Genomic DNA, 17,146 nt, shown 5'->3' with positions numbered 1-17,146 from the left:
ATTTCTATCGGAGGAAAGGGAAAATGGTGTCCGGACTATATAGTGTCGGATGAATGGTTATGAAGAATAATTTCAGGAAAGGGCAGGAATTGCACTTTCTAGTGGTAGTGATTTTGTCTGGGACAAATACTATATTACATTGGCCCACAGAGGAGTGATGTGAAGTTCATGCGCCGGTTCCTTTGCTGCTTATAGAGATTATCACACGGCGGCATATTTACACAGGTTCTCGTATTCCTGGGAACAGTCAGCCATTGTAACACCGCCGGCCATCATACCCCAGGTGTTGTTCTTTCTCCTGGTAAATGCACTTGTGCAGATTTATTATATAAGGAATCAGAGAAGGCTTCTTCTAGTCTCTGTAAACAGGACTTTTGGCCAACAGTAATGCACCAATCGCTCCTCTGTGATGTGAAGCCCGGTGTTTGGAGATCCAATTATTTGTTTAACCTGTTCTCAGTAGGTCTGTGTTGGACTGACAAGGTGAGACCCTACAGAGGGCCAGGGGACGGGGGAGATTACTTTTACTGTTCGTTTTCAGTCGTCTTACCATGGATGATATAACCTGTGCGTGTGTCATGGTAAGGAATGTTGACTATGCAGATACACATTACTCCAGTGGTGGACACAGACAGAAGAGGCCCCTGGGCCAGAATAGTATATGGACTCTTTGCAGTCCAATAGTGAATATATCAGAAAGCTCTGCAGACTGACAAATGGTCTTTTACAAATAAAATATATTAATTTCCTCCTGATTACTTCCATGTTTGGCTGGCAGGCGACTGGAGCCTGGCATAGTTCTGGAATGGGGCATCCCCCTGTTTGGATTGCAGACAGAACAGTGGGGGGAGGATCCTGCTGCAGCTAGTTGTCTATAGTCAGATTTTTTTTTTTACAGTTTTGATTATGATTCAATATAGAATAGAAGCAAAGGAGAAGAGTATCCCGTGGGAGGCATTCTAATTTGTTATACTCTTCACTACATTTAGCTTTCCTTTGATAAATGTAAACATGTTTTTTTTTCTTTTATCCGTTTTTCTTTCACTTTTGACTTTTACGTACGTCCGCAATAAAATTTCTGCTCCTTCACATTTCTATTAGTTAATATATTATGACTGACTTTTGATCATTCTGTTATTACAATGTTTTCCCAGACATTTAAAAACTGTGACCATCAAAAACACATTTCCATCATAACCAGTAAAAATTTTCATTGGCTGTAAACAAATAAAACCACATGCGGTCAGTACAGAGAATTAATATTACACATTTTTCCCATGTCCTTGTATTGACCTAAGTTGGATGCATTCTATTCCAGACAGAAATAAACAGATTTATTACCACAGTGCAGGACTTAAAGGGAATGTGATAGGTGATTCATGCTGCCTGAATCACGGGCGTCATCAATCAATGCTGCCTGTTTTATTGCAGCACAAATGCTGACAGAGGCCGGACCCTAGTGGTTTTTCTATGGCCCCGCTCCACTCGTCTGCACCGCCCCACTGATTAATTTTGGTTCGCGTGCTGTCTAGTTTTGCATTGATAGCACTTGGACCGAAAATGTGGTCATGTGAACCTGGCCTTGGGTACCTGCCTTTAGACTAGCTATCTGAAACAGTCACTGGCTGGCTTTCACTTCAACTGTGAGAGACAGAATCTAAAAATAATACAACAGAAAATCACATTGTATGATTTTTACATAATTAAATTGCATGACGTAAGTATTTGATCACCGACCAACCAGCAAGAATTCTGGCTCTCGCAGACCTGGTAGTTTTTCTTTAAGAAGCCTCCTACTCTGCACTCATTACCTGTACTAATTGCACCTGCTTGAACTCGTTACCTGTATCCAAGACACCCGTCCACACACTCAATCACACTCCAAAATTGTAGACCTGCACATGGCTGGGATGGACTACAGGACAATAGGCAAGCAGCTTGGTGAGCAGACAATAACTGTTGGCACAATTATTAGAAAATGGAAGAAACAAGATGACTGTCAATCTTCCTCGGTTTGGGGCTCCATGCAAGATCTCGCCTTCCCTGAGTAAGAGCATTGAAGATGGGTTGTAGTAGGGTCTTCCATCATGACCATGACCCGAAACACACAACCAGGGCAACCAAAGAGTGACTTCGTAAGAAGCATTTCAAGGTCCTGGAGTCTACCCAGTCTCTAAACCTGAACCCAATAGAAAATCTTTGGAGGGAGCTGAAACTCAATATTGCCCAGCGACAGCCCCGAAACCTGAAAGATTCTGAGAAGATCTGCATGGAGGAGTGGGCCAAAATTCCTGCTGCAGTGTGTGGAAACCTGGTCAAGAACTAACGGAAACGTCTGACCTCTGTAATTTCCAACAAAGGTTTTTGTACCAAATATTTTCTGTTTTTCTATGGCATCAAATACTTATTTCATGCAATGAAATGCAAATTAATTATGTAAAAATCACACAATGACATTTCTGGTTTCTAGTTTTAGAATCTGTTTCTCACAGTTTAAGTGTAGCTACGATAAAAATTACAGACCTCTCCATTCCTTGTAGGTGGGAAAACTTGCAAAATCAGTAGTGTGTCAAATACTTATTTTCTCCACTGTAGTAAAAACACTTTTTTTTTCTTTGTGCGGAAACTCTGCATTTTACAATTTAAGCAAAATGGATGTGTTTTTCTGAAAATGAATTCCCACTGTTCTATAAAGACATTGCAAAATTCATCTTTTACCTTTTTTTGTGTGTGTGGGGGGGAGGGTTCAAAGTGAAATTGTAGCATCTCTGCACAAAAAAATGCATAAAGGGAAAAGGGAGCCGAGAAAACAACAAAAATGTGATATAAGCAGTGCTACTGGGTATTTTAATGCGGGCTCCTATGGAAACGTACAGAAATAATGCAGCGTTTACGCTGTGTGGGAACGTACCCTTTTTTCTTATGTTAAGTTGGATTTGGTTCATGAAGTCAACTCGTTTTCAAATTTTTTATTTGAGCGTTTGGATGACATTGAGTTGGGTTCTCTGATTAGAATCCCATTAGCAATCAGGAATGACGTAGAGCTCGGAGTGTGGCTTTGCTGGGCCCTAATATGTAGGATCCTGTAGAAAAGGGTAAGTAGATTTTTTTTTTTTAAATAGTTGTTATATGTGGGGATTTTTTTTTTTTTTTTTATAATGTATATTACTGTCTGGAAACAATAGGAGGAGTTTCCACCATCTTTATGTGGATCAACTATTAGGTCTTTATTAGCAGCAGGAAGCCAACCCTTCCTCGGCATGCATTATAGAAGGTCTGTTATCAGATCTCCCATAATATAACACATATTAAATTGGTAAAACTGAGAATCTGGAGCTTGAGCTAGAAGAGGGTTAATACTGGAACCCCAGTGTTTTATTACCATGGCACTCCGGGGACCCAGGCTGGGGTTACCCAAACAGATCGGCTATGTTTATATTCCCTGTTGAGAAAATTTCAAATCAAATCCCTCTTGATCTCTCCCACTTCTAGAATGCTTACACGGCGACGATAATTAATGGAACGTCACTATGCACATCTGCAAAGGAAGCCTTCGCTCTCATGGAGAAGAGCCCCCCTTCTGTTGCATTACTGAAATCATCTGGGGTGTTCCTTATTTTTCTAGGAAAGGTAATTTATAATACGTTTTTTAAGCAGATAAAAAGAATAGAACATTTGCACCTTTTCTTATTTTACGAGTTTTTTTTAGAAAAAAAATTATTCTGTACGGCTGGATAACCACTTTAATGTAAACTGATTTAAGTTTCAGGTTTTGAGGGCAATTTAGCAATGATTTAATTCCTATGATGGAACAGAAGAATACACCTCACAATTTCCATGATGTTTGACAATGGTGGATGAACGTAATAAATATTCCTAATACAATACCTGTTATCATCATGTATAAACATGGACATCTGTTTCCTCAGTCGTGCCTGACCCAATGTTACTCTTCCTTTAGGTTTTTGTTGTGTGCTTCACTGTGTTCGGAGGACTAATGGCTTTCAACTATCATCGTGAACTACACGTGTGGGTCATACCATTGCTCTTGGTTGCCTTCTTTGCCTATTTGGTTGCCCACAACTTCTTGTCTCTGTTTGAGACAGTTGTACATAGTTTACTCCTTTGTTATGCAATAGACATGGAGACCAACGATGGCTCATCTGAGAAACCATATTTTATGGATCAAGATCTCATGGTGAGTGTCTTAGATGTAGATACCTATCCATGTAATGGTTTTCCTTGTTCTTATTGGAATGTGCACATTTTAGATTCAGACTGAAGTCTGCAAGCCAGGAAGGAACACACATGGAAACAAGGAGTAAAGAAACCTTCGTGAAACAAATTTGTGTCAAACTCTAGATTCCTCAAAATATCCCTTTATTCTAATGGCAACTTTACATCACATTGGGTTTCAAGCTTCATCAGGGTAGTCACCTGGAACGGTTTCCAATGAAGAGGTATGCCTCTACAAGAGTTCCCTTTAGGAATCACTGGCCTTCAGAAAGTGTTTGCGACCATCGGGTGTGTTTTGTAGAGGCAGTGTTGGTACACAGCTCCATACAGTGCTGAGCCCTATTCCAAAACTGTCATAATCTGGAGTATAAAAATATAAGTTAAATAATGGGCTTCCAAAAGCACTGCCAAGAATGTAGGGAGAGTTTTATTTTCGTAGTAAAATTTTCTGAAGCTATGCGTTATTGAGCCGGTTCAGCTCCTTCATCTGGCTAATACCTGATATCTGCAGCCATGGAGGATTAATCATGTTAACACCAGGTGAGTTGTAGTAACCTAATATTATCTGCTAATCCACACACGGAGCACTTTCTATTTGTTTTTTATAAGCTTGAGCATAGCAAGAACAAATCAATTCAGCAAAGAGAAAGGAGAGTCCATCATTAATTTAAGTCATGAAGGTTAATCAGTCCAGAAAATTGCTAGAACCTTGAAGGTATTCTCAAGTGCAGTTATAAAAGCAATCCCCATGATTAAACTGGCTCCCATATGGACCCACCTCCCCAGAATAGGAAAACCAAGAATTTATCTCTGCTGTAGAGGGATACGTTCATCAAACTTATAAACTGCAAATTGACTTGACAGCTCCTCACATAGTAGCCCTCATAAATGATGCACAGATATCAAGTTTAAGACATATCAATTATCCAGAGTAAACTTTGAGAAACAAGACTTTATGGTCGAATTGCAGCAATCTGTGGACATCTCTTCTGGGGTTCTAATGAATTAAAATGTAAGATTTTTGGTACCAACCACAATGTATTTTTTGAGGGATGGAAAAGGTTAGTGGGTGGTTTCTACGCGTGTAGTGCCCATCATGAAGTATGGAGGAGTAGGTGTGAGGGTGCTGTTGCTGGTGCCACTGCTGGTAATTCATTCCAAATTCAAGGCACACTGGCCCAGCATGACTACCACAGCATTCTGCAGTGACATGCCATCCCATCTGGCTTTCCATCATTTGTGTTGCAACAGAAAATAGCCTGGAAATGTGTTTGGGTCAAAGTGACCAAGAAGGGTAAGGATGGAGTGCTGCATCACCTACATCAGTGTTTCTCCAACTCCGGTCCTCAAGAGCCACCAACAGGTCATGTTTTCAGGATTCCCTTAGTATTGCACAGGTGATAATTGGACAGGCAAGCATTCAATAACCTGTGCAATACTAAGGAAATCCTCAAAACATGACCTGTTGGTGGCTCTTGAGGACCGGAGTTGGGGAACACTGACCTACATGATCACCTGACCTCAACTCGATTGAAATGGTTTGGAATGAGTTGGACAAAGCAGTCAACAAGTGATCGCAACTGTGGGAACTTCTTTAAGGCTGTTGGAAAACCATTCCAGGTGACTACCCAGTGAAGATATTTCATAGTGTCAAGTTGGGTGTAAAGCTGTCATCAATAGCCATTGGAAAGTGTGGCATTGCTGTGCTCCTCCTCTTAGTAAACTGTTTCCATACAGCCAGAGCTGGTAACTGGTGGGTGTTCAGCGCTTAGGACCAATCTAATATTGATTTATCCTAAAGACTCCCCATACACAATAGATAGCGGTCAGCCGTTCAATGATTCAGGCAAAATCTGTCCCGACTCTTCCATGCAGAAGAGTCCTTGCTCTGCCTATTATCGCTGTTAGAGCCTTTTCCAGACTCCTCTAGCGGTGGCTTATCTAGTCAAGAACAATAAGATAGGCAATCCGATATAGGATATGCTACATTCTTCTCTCCCAGCATCCTCTTTCCGAGAGAGTCGTCCACCCTACATATTAGATGGTCGGCTGAGCCCACTGATATAGACAGCTTAGCCGCCGTTTCTTAGTGTGGGAACCTTAACGATAGGTGACCAAGAGAGATGTGACAACTTATGATAGGCATGGGTGCCAAACCTTGAAGCAAGTACTAGTATCAGGTAATGTGCTAGTTAGACTATCACGGACTGTGCAGTTAGTCCTTCCTATTTTAACAGTATTATCAGACACTATGGTTTTATGTTGAGATGGGTTATTACTGTCACTTTGATTCCAAGTGTCTTCATTTCTTGGCTCTCATAGCAACCACTGCTTCTGGATGTTCTTTGGTCATCCTTCTCATGAATGCCTTCTATGGGTCCAAGTCACCATCTATAGCAATCTGCTTGCATATATACTCAGTACATCCACTAATCTGTCCAGGTAGCCCCTAGACATTGATGTTGATGGTGACTTTGCTCCACTGAACTCCCTGAAGCCAGAATACGATGTCATGAGAACCTCTGAGAAGAAACTGAAGTTAATTGTCTTATTTGTTCATGTGAAGGCTGCCATTATTCATCTCATGTTTATGTATGGATCGAACATACTTCAGAAATTCATTTAGGGATGAGTTCCTGCTATCACGTTCCCAGTGTAACACAGGAGCTGAAATGGATACACCTCAGTCATCGAATAGTCAACGCCAAACCACTGCACCCGTCTAATTATTAGTTATCAGAAGATGCCAAGGAGCATTATAGTCATGGCTACAGTACTTCTCAGTGCACGGTCTGTTTCATCTGTACTAAAGTGACTTTGTGCAAAGCATCTACGCTGGGTTACACGGAACGCCCCAGTTTACACGGATTTATTTAAGTGGTCACTGTCGATTAAAACAAACTTTGCATATATCAATAGTACAGACTACACTGCTCAGTACTTACAATGTCCTCCATGCTGCTTGTGTATATGTAGAAACAGGAGAGGAAGAACCTCTTATGTCTCTGTGTGCCCTATGTATGGGAGGACTCATAGTAGCCAGTCTCCACTAGCTCAGAGACAACTTAAAAAATAAAAAGACAGAGCATACAGAGGGGAAAACTGGTGAAAATGCTGAATACAGTTATATAATGACCGGAATTCTTCTTAATCTTTATGCACACACAATGCCATGGAGGTTGGAGGATGCCACGGTGCATGCTGGGGATCCTTAATCCAGAGGTTAGAATATACTCCTGATGAAGGGTCAAATCCTTTATAGGCTGCAAACACCGTTTTTTGTCACAAAATATCTATAGCAAATCTGCCACATATGTATATTCTCTTAACGCAGATGTAGAATCCCCACCTATGAGACATGTGATAGATCCACGGCATGTGTAATATAGGAATGTCCCTTTAATTCGTTTTTTTTTTTCCTTCTCCCCATTTTATCGCTCTATTCGATATACAGTTATGTCATGTTTCTATCTTACAGAAATTAATTAATCAAAGCAACCGTGATCCTGAGATGTTAAAAAACCGACCAGTGCAAAACGGGGAGGACGGCACAGAACTACGTCCAATTGCGAGAGCAGACTAAACATGGCCCATGCTAGATTATCCAAGGTCATAACAGACTTGTCTGAGAGCAAAAAGCACAAACTGAGCGGCTCCGAGACAGAAGTTACCGGTTCAAGGTAGTAATGGATTTCCATAACATGACGGCAATCCACAACACTTTAATTTGCTTTCCGTTCCTAAGAACAGAGCAGAGACGGGAGACCTGTGTCCAGCATTTCTGAGCTCCCGGGGTATGGCACCTACATAGGGTGCAATATGGGGACAGCACATGTATTCTCTTACAGGAGAACACACACTCTGTAACAACTCACTTTTTTTTTTACAAAGTATTTTATTTTTTTTTATAATCTCCCCTCTGCAACCACATAAGATGATATTGAAATGATGGTTATGTAATATCTTCATTAGTGATGAATGCATATACTCGTTGCTCAGGTGGTCTCCGAGTATTTTTTAGTGTTCAGAGATTTAGTTTTCATCACTGCAGCTGAATGATTTACAGCTACTAGCCAGCCTGAGTACATGTGGGGGTTACCTGGTTGCTAGGGAATCTCCACGTGTTCAAGCTGTCTAGTAGCTGTAAATCATTCAGCTGCCTGATGAAAACTGTATCTCTGAGCAGTCATAAATACTCGGAGATCACCCGAGCAACGAGTACACTCGCTCATCACTAATCTTCATATATTGTGAGACTATGAATCCCTGAAATTATCTCCCGGGAGCCATGAACAGATTAGAGGCTTCCGTTAGGCCTTATTCACATATGTGTTTTAAGCGCACAGCACATGGCAGCTCACTGAGACACGTCACACTCCTCTGGTAGCTGGTTATCTCCCTGAAGGAAAAAAAAAGTATTTTTGAAATTCCAATAGCCGGATACTTCTCTCTGACATAATCTGTAGGGGGACAGTCAGGGTTTATGGTCACTCAATGTCACTCTGACTGCAGACCTGTAAGCGTACACTGTCAGGATGGGTCATGGCGGGTGGTCATGTAAACTCAAGGATACGATTTGCATCCTTCCGGCCACATTCCAACTAGACATGTCCAGCCTGGTACTGAGCGAGGCTGTGCACGTCTAATTAGCATACATGCAAATCACATACTTGCTGTCACACACCAGAATCCCGCACCGCATGAATAGTGCATATAAAAAGTAAAGAATAAATCGTGACTTCTGGACACTCAACATAAAAGCAAAAATATATATCCATGAAACCTTAAAAACCCAAGTGGAAGGGAGTGTGTCACTAGGGTGTACATGTCTCCACCAACTTTGTTCAGATGTATTGCTTTTTTTTTTTTTTGCATAAACCATGTGGTCTTCACTCTATTCCTATTTGTTTTTTAAGGTTTTGTGGATATATTGTTTGCCTTTCTATGGAGTGTTCAGGAGCCATTTCTTCTTTACTAACGCTTGTACTATTTAGTAGTGATTGTAGCTCCTTTTGTAGAATTATCCAAGGGTATGAGCCACATGGCCGACCTTATTAGTTGTAGACCCATGTTATGTATGTGTTTAACAGGTTTTTTTTTTTTTAGCGAATTTTGTCCCTCTGCTGTACATGTATTAAAAGGGTTTATTAATCGTCATTCTTCAGAAGTGCACCCCTGATCTGCCAGCCAGATTCCTGGTGGCCAGAGACAGCTCATTCCTGATGATTTTAGACCAGGCGCGCCTAAGCTGCTGGTCCGAAGTGTGCGTTCTCCTGTCCTGTATTCACAGGCAGCATTGGAGGAGTCACTAATGGTGACCAGATCTGGCCATATTCCCAACAGTGTGTACAAGCTCTATCAGAAGGGGCTTGTAAGCGCTGTGCTCCTTCTTTGGATGAATGAACATCACAGATAGACTTAAAAACATTTTTCAAGAACAGAGGGATTTTAAATAGGATAAATTGTGAAGTTGCCAGTCTTTACAAATACTTAGCAATTTTTTTCTTGTTTAAGATGTGGCAACTCGTTTTAATAATTCTTTTAGGTTTGCAGCAATGCATGGCCCATTAGTAGTGTTATGACCTTTATCGATAAAAACATGTGAATGCTAATGTCTTGTCTGGCCCATTATGACCACCACCCTGAACTTCTTCACAGTCCTGCAGATATCAAACCTTTCCTGTGTGCGTCCGATAACTGTATAATGAGGAATTGGAATTCTTCTACGTTACAAGATATGTTATACATAGACTGCCAATTTATCAAATCTGAATTAAATTCTATTTTGTACAGGTCTGGGTTTGTCTGCTTGTTTTTTTAGCTCCTTATTTGAAACATGAATAGGTTTTATAGTTCTGGCTATGATAAGAGTTATCTGGGATTGTAAAGTTAATGGCCTAGCCTAAGAGCGCAATCAGGCAGCCGTATAAATCTGAGCAAAATCGGAACACAATGCTCTCTGTACCCGAGCGTGACCGCTGCATAGAAATACATGAAGCTGTTATGCTCCAGTATGGAGAGCCACCGGCCCGTCCAAGCATTGCGTTCCGATCTCCGTTTATACGACTGATTGTGCGCTTAGGACACATGCCATCAGTTACAGTGGAGAGGGGTTCATCTATCTGCACCCCTGACCATCCGCTTATTGAAGGAACCGCCGCCTCAGGCTAGTGCCATGTCGTCTTCATTGCTTACCAGGCACAGATCTCTACCTTTAGTTACTACATTTTTGCTGCACAGGGTGAGCACGGTCATATCCATGGAAATCAAAATGCATGTAGCTCCTGCGGAAAAGTTATTGTGTAAACGTTACGGCATGACCCTCTCCAGCTAATGTTAGTATATAGAGTATATTAATAGTATGCCTTGGAGATTACATTTGTATATAAAAAAAAAAAAGGGTTGAAATTCCTCGTCTTCCCTGTATTCACTTTTGGAAGACCATATGTAGTAATGCAGGGGAACCTTTTTTTTTTTTCTGCCAGAGGCCATTTGGATATTTATACCATCTTTCGGGGGCTGTATGAAATTAATTTGACATTTATTCTGCTATATTTGGTTAACAAATTAACTCGCCCCTAATGAGATTACTGAAGCTGCTTCTCTTGGGGGAGACGTGTGATGTTAGGGTATGTGCACACGTAGAAAGCTCCTCTGCGGTTTTTCCTGCGGATTTATCGCGTTTTCTATTGCGGATTCCGCTGCAGTTTTACATCTGCAGTTTTCTATTGGAGCAGATGCAAAAACACTGTGGATTCCGCACAAAGAATTGACATGCTGCTGAAAATAAAATGCTGCTGTTCCCCACGGTTTCTTCCACAGCATGTGCACTGCGGATTTCGTTTCGCATTGGTTTACATTGTACTGTAAACTCATGGGAAACTGCTGCGGATCCGCAGCAAAATCTGCATCGTGTGCACATACCCTTAGGTGGTATGGATGATACTAGTCGCAACTGCTTTTCCAGGTTTGTGTTGGTCTGGAGTCAACTCTTTGATGAATTTTGAAAATAAATTGCTGGGGGCATATACATCATGGGAGGACCTGGGGACGTGTATATATGCCCCCATCATGTATACATCACGGGAGGGACTTGAGCTGCCGTTGGGACAGTGACGTAGAACGTGCTGACTCCAAGGTACGTCAGTCTTCAGTACATGCGTCGCAGCGCTCTGTACTGGACACTGTGTGTACTCGCAGTCTGAGGAGCACTAAAAGGGGCCCTGGGATTCTGCATCATTGGACACTGGGGGCTGCAAACGGCCTGTGGCTGGAGGTTCGCCACTCCTAAACAAAAAAACAAAAAAAATATCTGTCACTCCCAAAAACGCTAACTAAACCACTTATGCAGGTATGTAGAGTATGCTTATGGGTTTTGGCAAAGGGCTCCGTATAGACTTTCGCCCTCAATCTGTGTACCAAGCATCGCTGTATCCTGACAGCATACACTGCGGCTGTGCTCACTATCATATCCTGCTCTGACAATCGGCAGCTCTGCATGGACACTACAGTCGCACTCAGCGGTTGCAGTCTATGGCAGCCGCTCTGCACTGCAGACAGGAGCCAGCAATGAGTGCCTGCAATAAAGGACCTTGTGCTGTCAATCAAGATGACCTTTGCATACAAAATAAGTATAGTAGGCCAACTAAAGTAACCCAAAATCTATATACTACAGGTTTTTTTTTGTTTTTTTTTTAGTGGGGCAAGTTCTCTGTATACCTGTAGAAGTGTTTCATTTAACATTTTGGGATTACCCTTCGAGTAGGTTGAATTCTCTCTACAAAACTGCTTTGATTTCTAAAATGGGCAAAAAGAAAAAACCTCCCTTGCTCCAACCTGCTTAGGTATAGCCCAAGCCTTAACTATTTGTCCATCTTCTGCTCTGAAGTGCTCTCTGCCCTCACTAAGCCGATGTGTCTTGACCGCCAGTGCATTAACCGTGTACCCTGCAGCCCCCAGGTAAACACTGCACGGCCCGGACATTGTTCATGAGGAACAGATTGTCCATCAGCAAGAATCCTAAAGGAAACCTGGCAAACACCATGGCCCATGGTTATAAATGGAGGTAGGTTTATTTTTCTGTAAAGTGGCTGTATTTATGCAGGAGCATTCCTGACATACCAGAAACTAATTCATTACCATCCAAGGCCAGCCGATCAGAAAATCCATACAGTAGAACAACTCTGCCTGGTCTCTGAACCTTTACTGAGCCGAAGCTCCTGATCAAAGTCCTAAATGCCAGCAATACCAGTGCATAGTCTCTCTGGGGCTAGCGATATTATACTTAGTACAATGAGGGTAGAGACAATGCAAACGTCCAACGATTGTTAAAGGGATGTTGGGCATTTGATATTGATGACCTAGCTTTAGGCTGGGTTCTCAATGCTGTAATGTTTGGCTCAGAGGGCAGAGCCCAAGGCTGACAAGTGGGTCTCCTGAACTGCCTGCCTCACTGGTGGCAGACCTGCTGCAGAGATTGTGGCACAGATCGTATATTACAGCTGTGTGAAGTTGGCCTTAAAAGGGAGCCTGTCACCAGGTTTGTCCCATGCAAGGTAAGGCCACCACCTTTCTGCCCTGATATATACAGCATTATAGAATGTTGTATAAGCCCCCAATCTGGCCTGCAACAAAAGAAAAACCTTTTAGGCTATGTGCACACGTTGCTGATTTTGCTGCTGGTCTGCAGCAGTTTCCCATGAGTTTATAGTATAATGTAAACCTATGGGAAACAGAAAATGCTGTGCCCATGCGGCGGAAAAAAACCGCGTGGAAAAGCAGCGGTTTACATTCTACAGCATGTCAATTTTTTGTGCAGATTCCGCTGCGGTTTACACCTGCTCCTCAATAGGAATCCGCACAAAAACCGCGGTAAATCCGCAGGTAAAACAGTGACTTACCTGCGGATTTCTAAAATCCAAACTGGATGGATGTGCACGAATCACCCTTTCGTTTTCTTCTAAACATCCATGTGGTTTTGTTTGCTAACCAAAAAATAAAAAACAATGATATAATTTATAAGCCATGCCAATTTGTGGTAAAAACACTTGTTGACCATTTTTGGGCACATCAGAAACCTTAAAACTTCAGCAGTGCCTCTGGTTTCTACATTAGGGAATGTTTGACACTTGTCATCTGAGGTGCATAATGCCTAAAACACATCACAGCCCTATGGGGAAGTGATGTACAAAAGCCACGTTAAATATAGTAAAAGTGCAGCTTATCAATGTCTGAGTGGCAAATAATCAACTGAGGAAGTATCAATCACAAGGGCAGAAACGATTCTGAAGCTTGACAGTCTTTCTAGGTAAATAACAGCATTTCACCCCACTATCTCTCTCAGATACATAACTAGTTATTAGTGATGAGCGAATATACTCGTTACTTGAGATTTCCTGAGCACGCTCGGGTGACCTCCGAGTATTTTTTAGTGCTCGGAAATTTAGTTTTCCTTGCAGCAGCTGAATTTACATCTGTTAGCCAGCATCAGTACATGTGGGGATTCCCTAGCAACCAGGCAACCCCCACATGTACTTATGCTGGCTAACAGATGTAAATCATTCAGTTGCGGCAATGAAAACAATCAGAGTACTCGGGAGGACACCCGAGCGTGCTCAGGAAATCATGAGTAACGAGTGTATTCGCTCACCACTACTAGTTATAGCTAGTCTCCACATTCTGCCCCATCTGACTCCACAACTCAACGGAAATCTGTTGCTGGCCGATACCAGAGAGCACAAGCTGCACACAACCAGGATTGAGCTGCTGCTGAGAGCTGAAGGACCTGTGGTGACATCAGTCATGTGATCAGGAGGCGGAGCTGATAAATGGTGAAGGACCTATGATGATGTCACCACAGGTCCTTCAGCTCTTCCTTTCTAACAGTTCAGGTGTCGGCTGCAGAGCTGATGTGTGCGGCCGACAGGTCAGGTGGAGGGCAGGTCTGTCTGTTGCCGTGCGGGAGGAATCTCCTGCATGGCTACAGATTAACTTTTTGTTGGTGTCGGCGTGCCTCTGACCTGCCGGGCCCCTGACACCCCATGGGCCCGGTCGCAGTGGTGACTGCCGCAACCGTGGTAGTTACGCCCCTGTCTCCACCATTACAACTGACGGCACTGTGCAGGCATCATCACTATGCATGTGGAGAACTTCAGTGGTACAGTCCATGCAGTTGCATCATACAGGAACCTCTATTGACTGAGCTTATGACCCCATTTAGAGAACGAAATGTCATGTACGTCGCAGGGATGATCATGTGATTATATGACCTAACTAATGCCATGTTCACACAGTCAGTATGTGTAAGCCAAAACTAGGAGTAGAGCAATCAGAGGAAAAGTATAATAAACACGTCACCACGTCCTGGTTTTGGCTTACAAATACTGAAATGGGGCCTAAGGAGAAGTGTACCAGAAACTGTCTCTTGGAAACATGGCACCAAAGTGATATCTTCTAGTTAAAAAAAAAAAAGCACAAATGAAAAGACCAGAGCAAGTGTAGTTTTCAGGGAAAAAAAATATCAAAATTTATTTATAAAAAATACATTGGGATCAGTTTATGCTGAGAAACGTGACAATAAATACACATAAAAGAAACAAAGCACATCTACATGGGTACAATATGGCACAGACAAAATGTAAATGCACTGTCATGTAATCCTTTATGCCAAGACGACTTCCGAGCCGTGGCAACATTAAGACATCTGCACGGTCCTAGACTCTTGGAAACTCTCCCTTCAATGACAAGTTAAGCATTGCAGAGCAGATTAAGAAAGCGCAGGATTTTCTTGCCAACTCTGGCACAGCAGCATCAAGGAGGGCATTATGTTCTGCATTGCCGAGAATGTGGTCCCTCACCTGCCATAGCCTTCAATCATGCGCACCGCCAAGCTGGAACATGAATTTCCATCTACATTGTGGAATGTGTGTGCACAGGAAGTGAAGGGCGAGATGCCCGTCCCATGCCCGCCATTCAGTGTGAAATACTGAGTCCTCGGTGTGAAGGTGGCCTTTTTGTGGACAATCATTGGCACTTGGCCACATCATTCCTGCATTAGCTGTTACTATGGGGCGAGAAGCCTGAACGCTGCCCCCGACCAGCACGTCTGTATAAATAGGAATCTATTATATTAATGTGTTCTTGTCACTGTTGTGAAAAATCCAGATACTGAATAGAAATATTATTGTATTAAATCAGCAGTGAGGATCCTTCCAGTATATCCAGAATAAAATCGAGAATCAATGTGGGAAAACAAAGAAAAAAGGTCTGGATCTAGAGCGTTCTCATGGAGCCTTAACCCAATCCCAACATTGTCCATATTAACCAATTAATGCAGCTTGAATTTTCCCAGTGCAGTTTTGGAAACTAAAGTGGAATCTTTGCAATGGGGCCTACGTTATGGGGACAGGATTGACAGATAAGCCGCTTCTGGTAAAATATGCAAGATTCAAAATATACATATATACAAGCTTCAATTCTATGGTGCATGATTATGGGGGTGGCCCCGCTCCTAAACAAAAGCTATGACTAGAGGTTGCCTCCCTCCTTGTTTTATCACAAGCACTGAAGTCGTACATGTCGTTCCGTAGGCAGCCTACTTGAGCTGAACAGATGGAGGTTTTTTTTTTTAGGAAGCGATTTGGTAGAATTTGAAATCAGCACTGTGCGTAGGAGTCCAGTAGGCAGTCCACACAGATGGCACCGCCCACTGGACTACTCAGGACAAAGTTCAGAGCTTTGACGTAATTCTGAATCCTTTTCCACAAACCACATGGCAATCTGCTCTCATGTTATAGTAAAGTTGACAGAACTTTCCATTTAAGTGGTGCCCAAGAATATATAAAACAGGAATGCATTCTGAATTTGTCGCTACTCTCCAGCTTTACATAAAGGCAATGGCCAGAATTGAAAGAATGAAATCTAATGAATGGCCCACAACACAATCAGGACTTTGCGCCCAACTAGCCACCTTCTACATATAGACGATGGCTCCACATTCATATTAGACCAAAAAAAAAGAAAATATATATATATATATAATATCCAAAACTTTTAAAAAGGGGTAAAAATTTAATCTCAACCATTGGTATTCTGGTGAATTAATAGCCATTTAAAAAACAGTGTAGTGCTGTAGAAGAGTGTGATCCGCACATACACCCCACCATGTAAGATGCATAGTCCTGATATAGCACAACATCTCCCTTCATTATTCACAGTAATCCTTCACTTCATACACACTTCTTAGAAACGCTGCAGAACAACCTCAGTCTCAGCACTAGAAGGCAACTAGGGATACAAAAGGCAAAACGGAAAAAAAAAAAAGGAATGTACATAAGGCAAAATTTTCTTTCCATATTAAAGCATAGTAGTGTTTTAGGGAAGACAGATAAAATTACACAAGGCTAGCTTGGTCTTCATTGAATAAAATAAGGAACTAATACTGAGTAGACTAATCTCTAATAATCTATGCCCTGGTCACTGTACTGGCCATGATAATCTCTAGGATAATCATCTGGGTACTCCCCTGGGTATTCATCGGGGTACTCTGCCTGGTAGTCGCTGTCGCTGATTTCTGATCCGTTCGTTCCTGTTCCCTGGCTGCCATTGTGAATGATGGGTTCTGTGGGGGCAGCGCAGTATTTGGGGTCGTATACTTGCCGCCCAAGGCCATACACACTCATCCCTTTCTGAGATGCCACTTTATTGGTGCCCATTTGTAATGAAATTGTGGAGTTGTCCATTGGTTGCAGAATTCCCTTCTGATCATAGATATCTCTTCTTGTTCCTGGTGCAAGCATGCCGGCCTGATAACAAGAACGAACAGTTAATGTCCTCGCCTTTCAGCGGACCAACACCATCTCTATGGCCTTGGCATCAGTCTATGGGGCGGGGGATGATTGCATATATCACA

At 42.3% G+C, this 17,146-nt stretch overlaps 2 protein-coding genes across 2 annotated transcripts in view; one reads left to right on the top strand and one right to left on the bottom strand.

The window, feature by feature from the left end:
• Nucleotides 1–10,032, top strand: part of SLC44A3 (solute carrier family 44 member 3) — a 90,212-nt gene extending 80,180 nt beyond the window's left edge. The window contains exons 14-16 of the mRNA XM_069737694.1: nucleotides 3,493–3,630; nucleotides 3,962–4,198; nucleotides 7,715–10,032. Coding sequence (XP_069593795.1) covers nucleotides 3,493–3,630; nucleotides 3,962–4,198; nucleotides 7,715–7,819 — 480 coding nt within the window. The 3' untranslated portion in view covers nucleotides 7,820–10,032. The remainder of the gene's footprint in view (nucleotides 1–3,492; nucleotides 3,631–3,961; nucleotides 4,199–7,714) is intronic.
• Nucleotides 10,033–14,733: 4,701 nt separating this feature from the next.
• Nucleotides 14,734–17,146, bottom strand: part of CNN3 (calponin 3) — a 35,784-nt gene continuing 33,371 nt past the window's right edge. Inside the window, exon 7 of the mRNA XM_069737693.1 lies at nucleotides 14,734–17,039. Within this exon, the coding sequence (XP_069593794.1) occupies nucleotides 16,692–17,039 (348 nt within the window). The 3' untranslated portion in view covers nucleotides 14,734–16,691. The remainder of the gene's footprint in view (nucleotides 17,040–17,146) is intronic.

Source organism: Ranitomeya imitator, chromosome 8 (genome assembly GCF_032444005.1).
Source record: "Ranitomeya imitator isolate aRanImi1 chromosome 8, aRanImi1.pri, whole genome shotgun sequence".
Lineage (NCBI taxonomy): Eukaryota > Metazoa > Chordata > Amphibia > Anura > Dendrobatidae > Ranitomeya > Ranitomeya imitator.
This window is presented reverse-complemented; position numbering and strand designations above follow the sequence as displayed.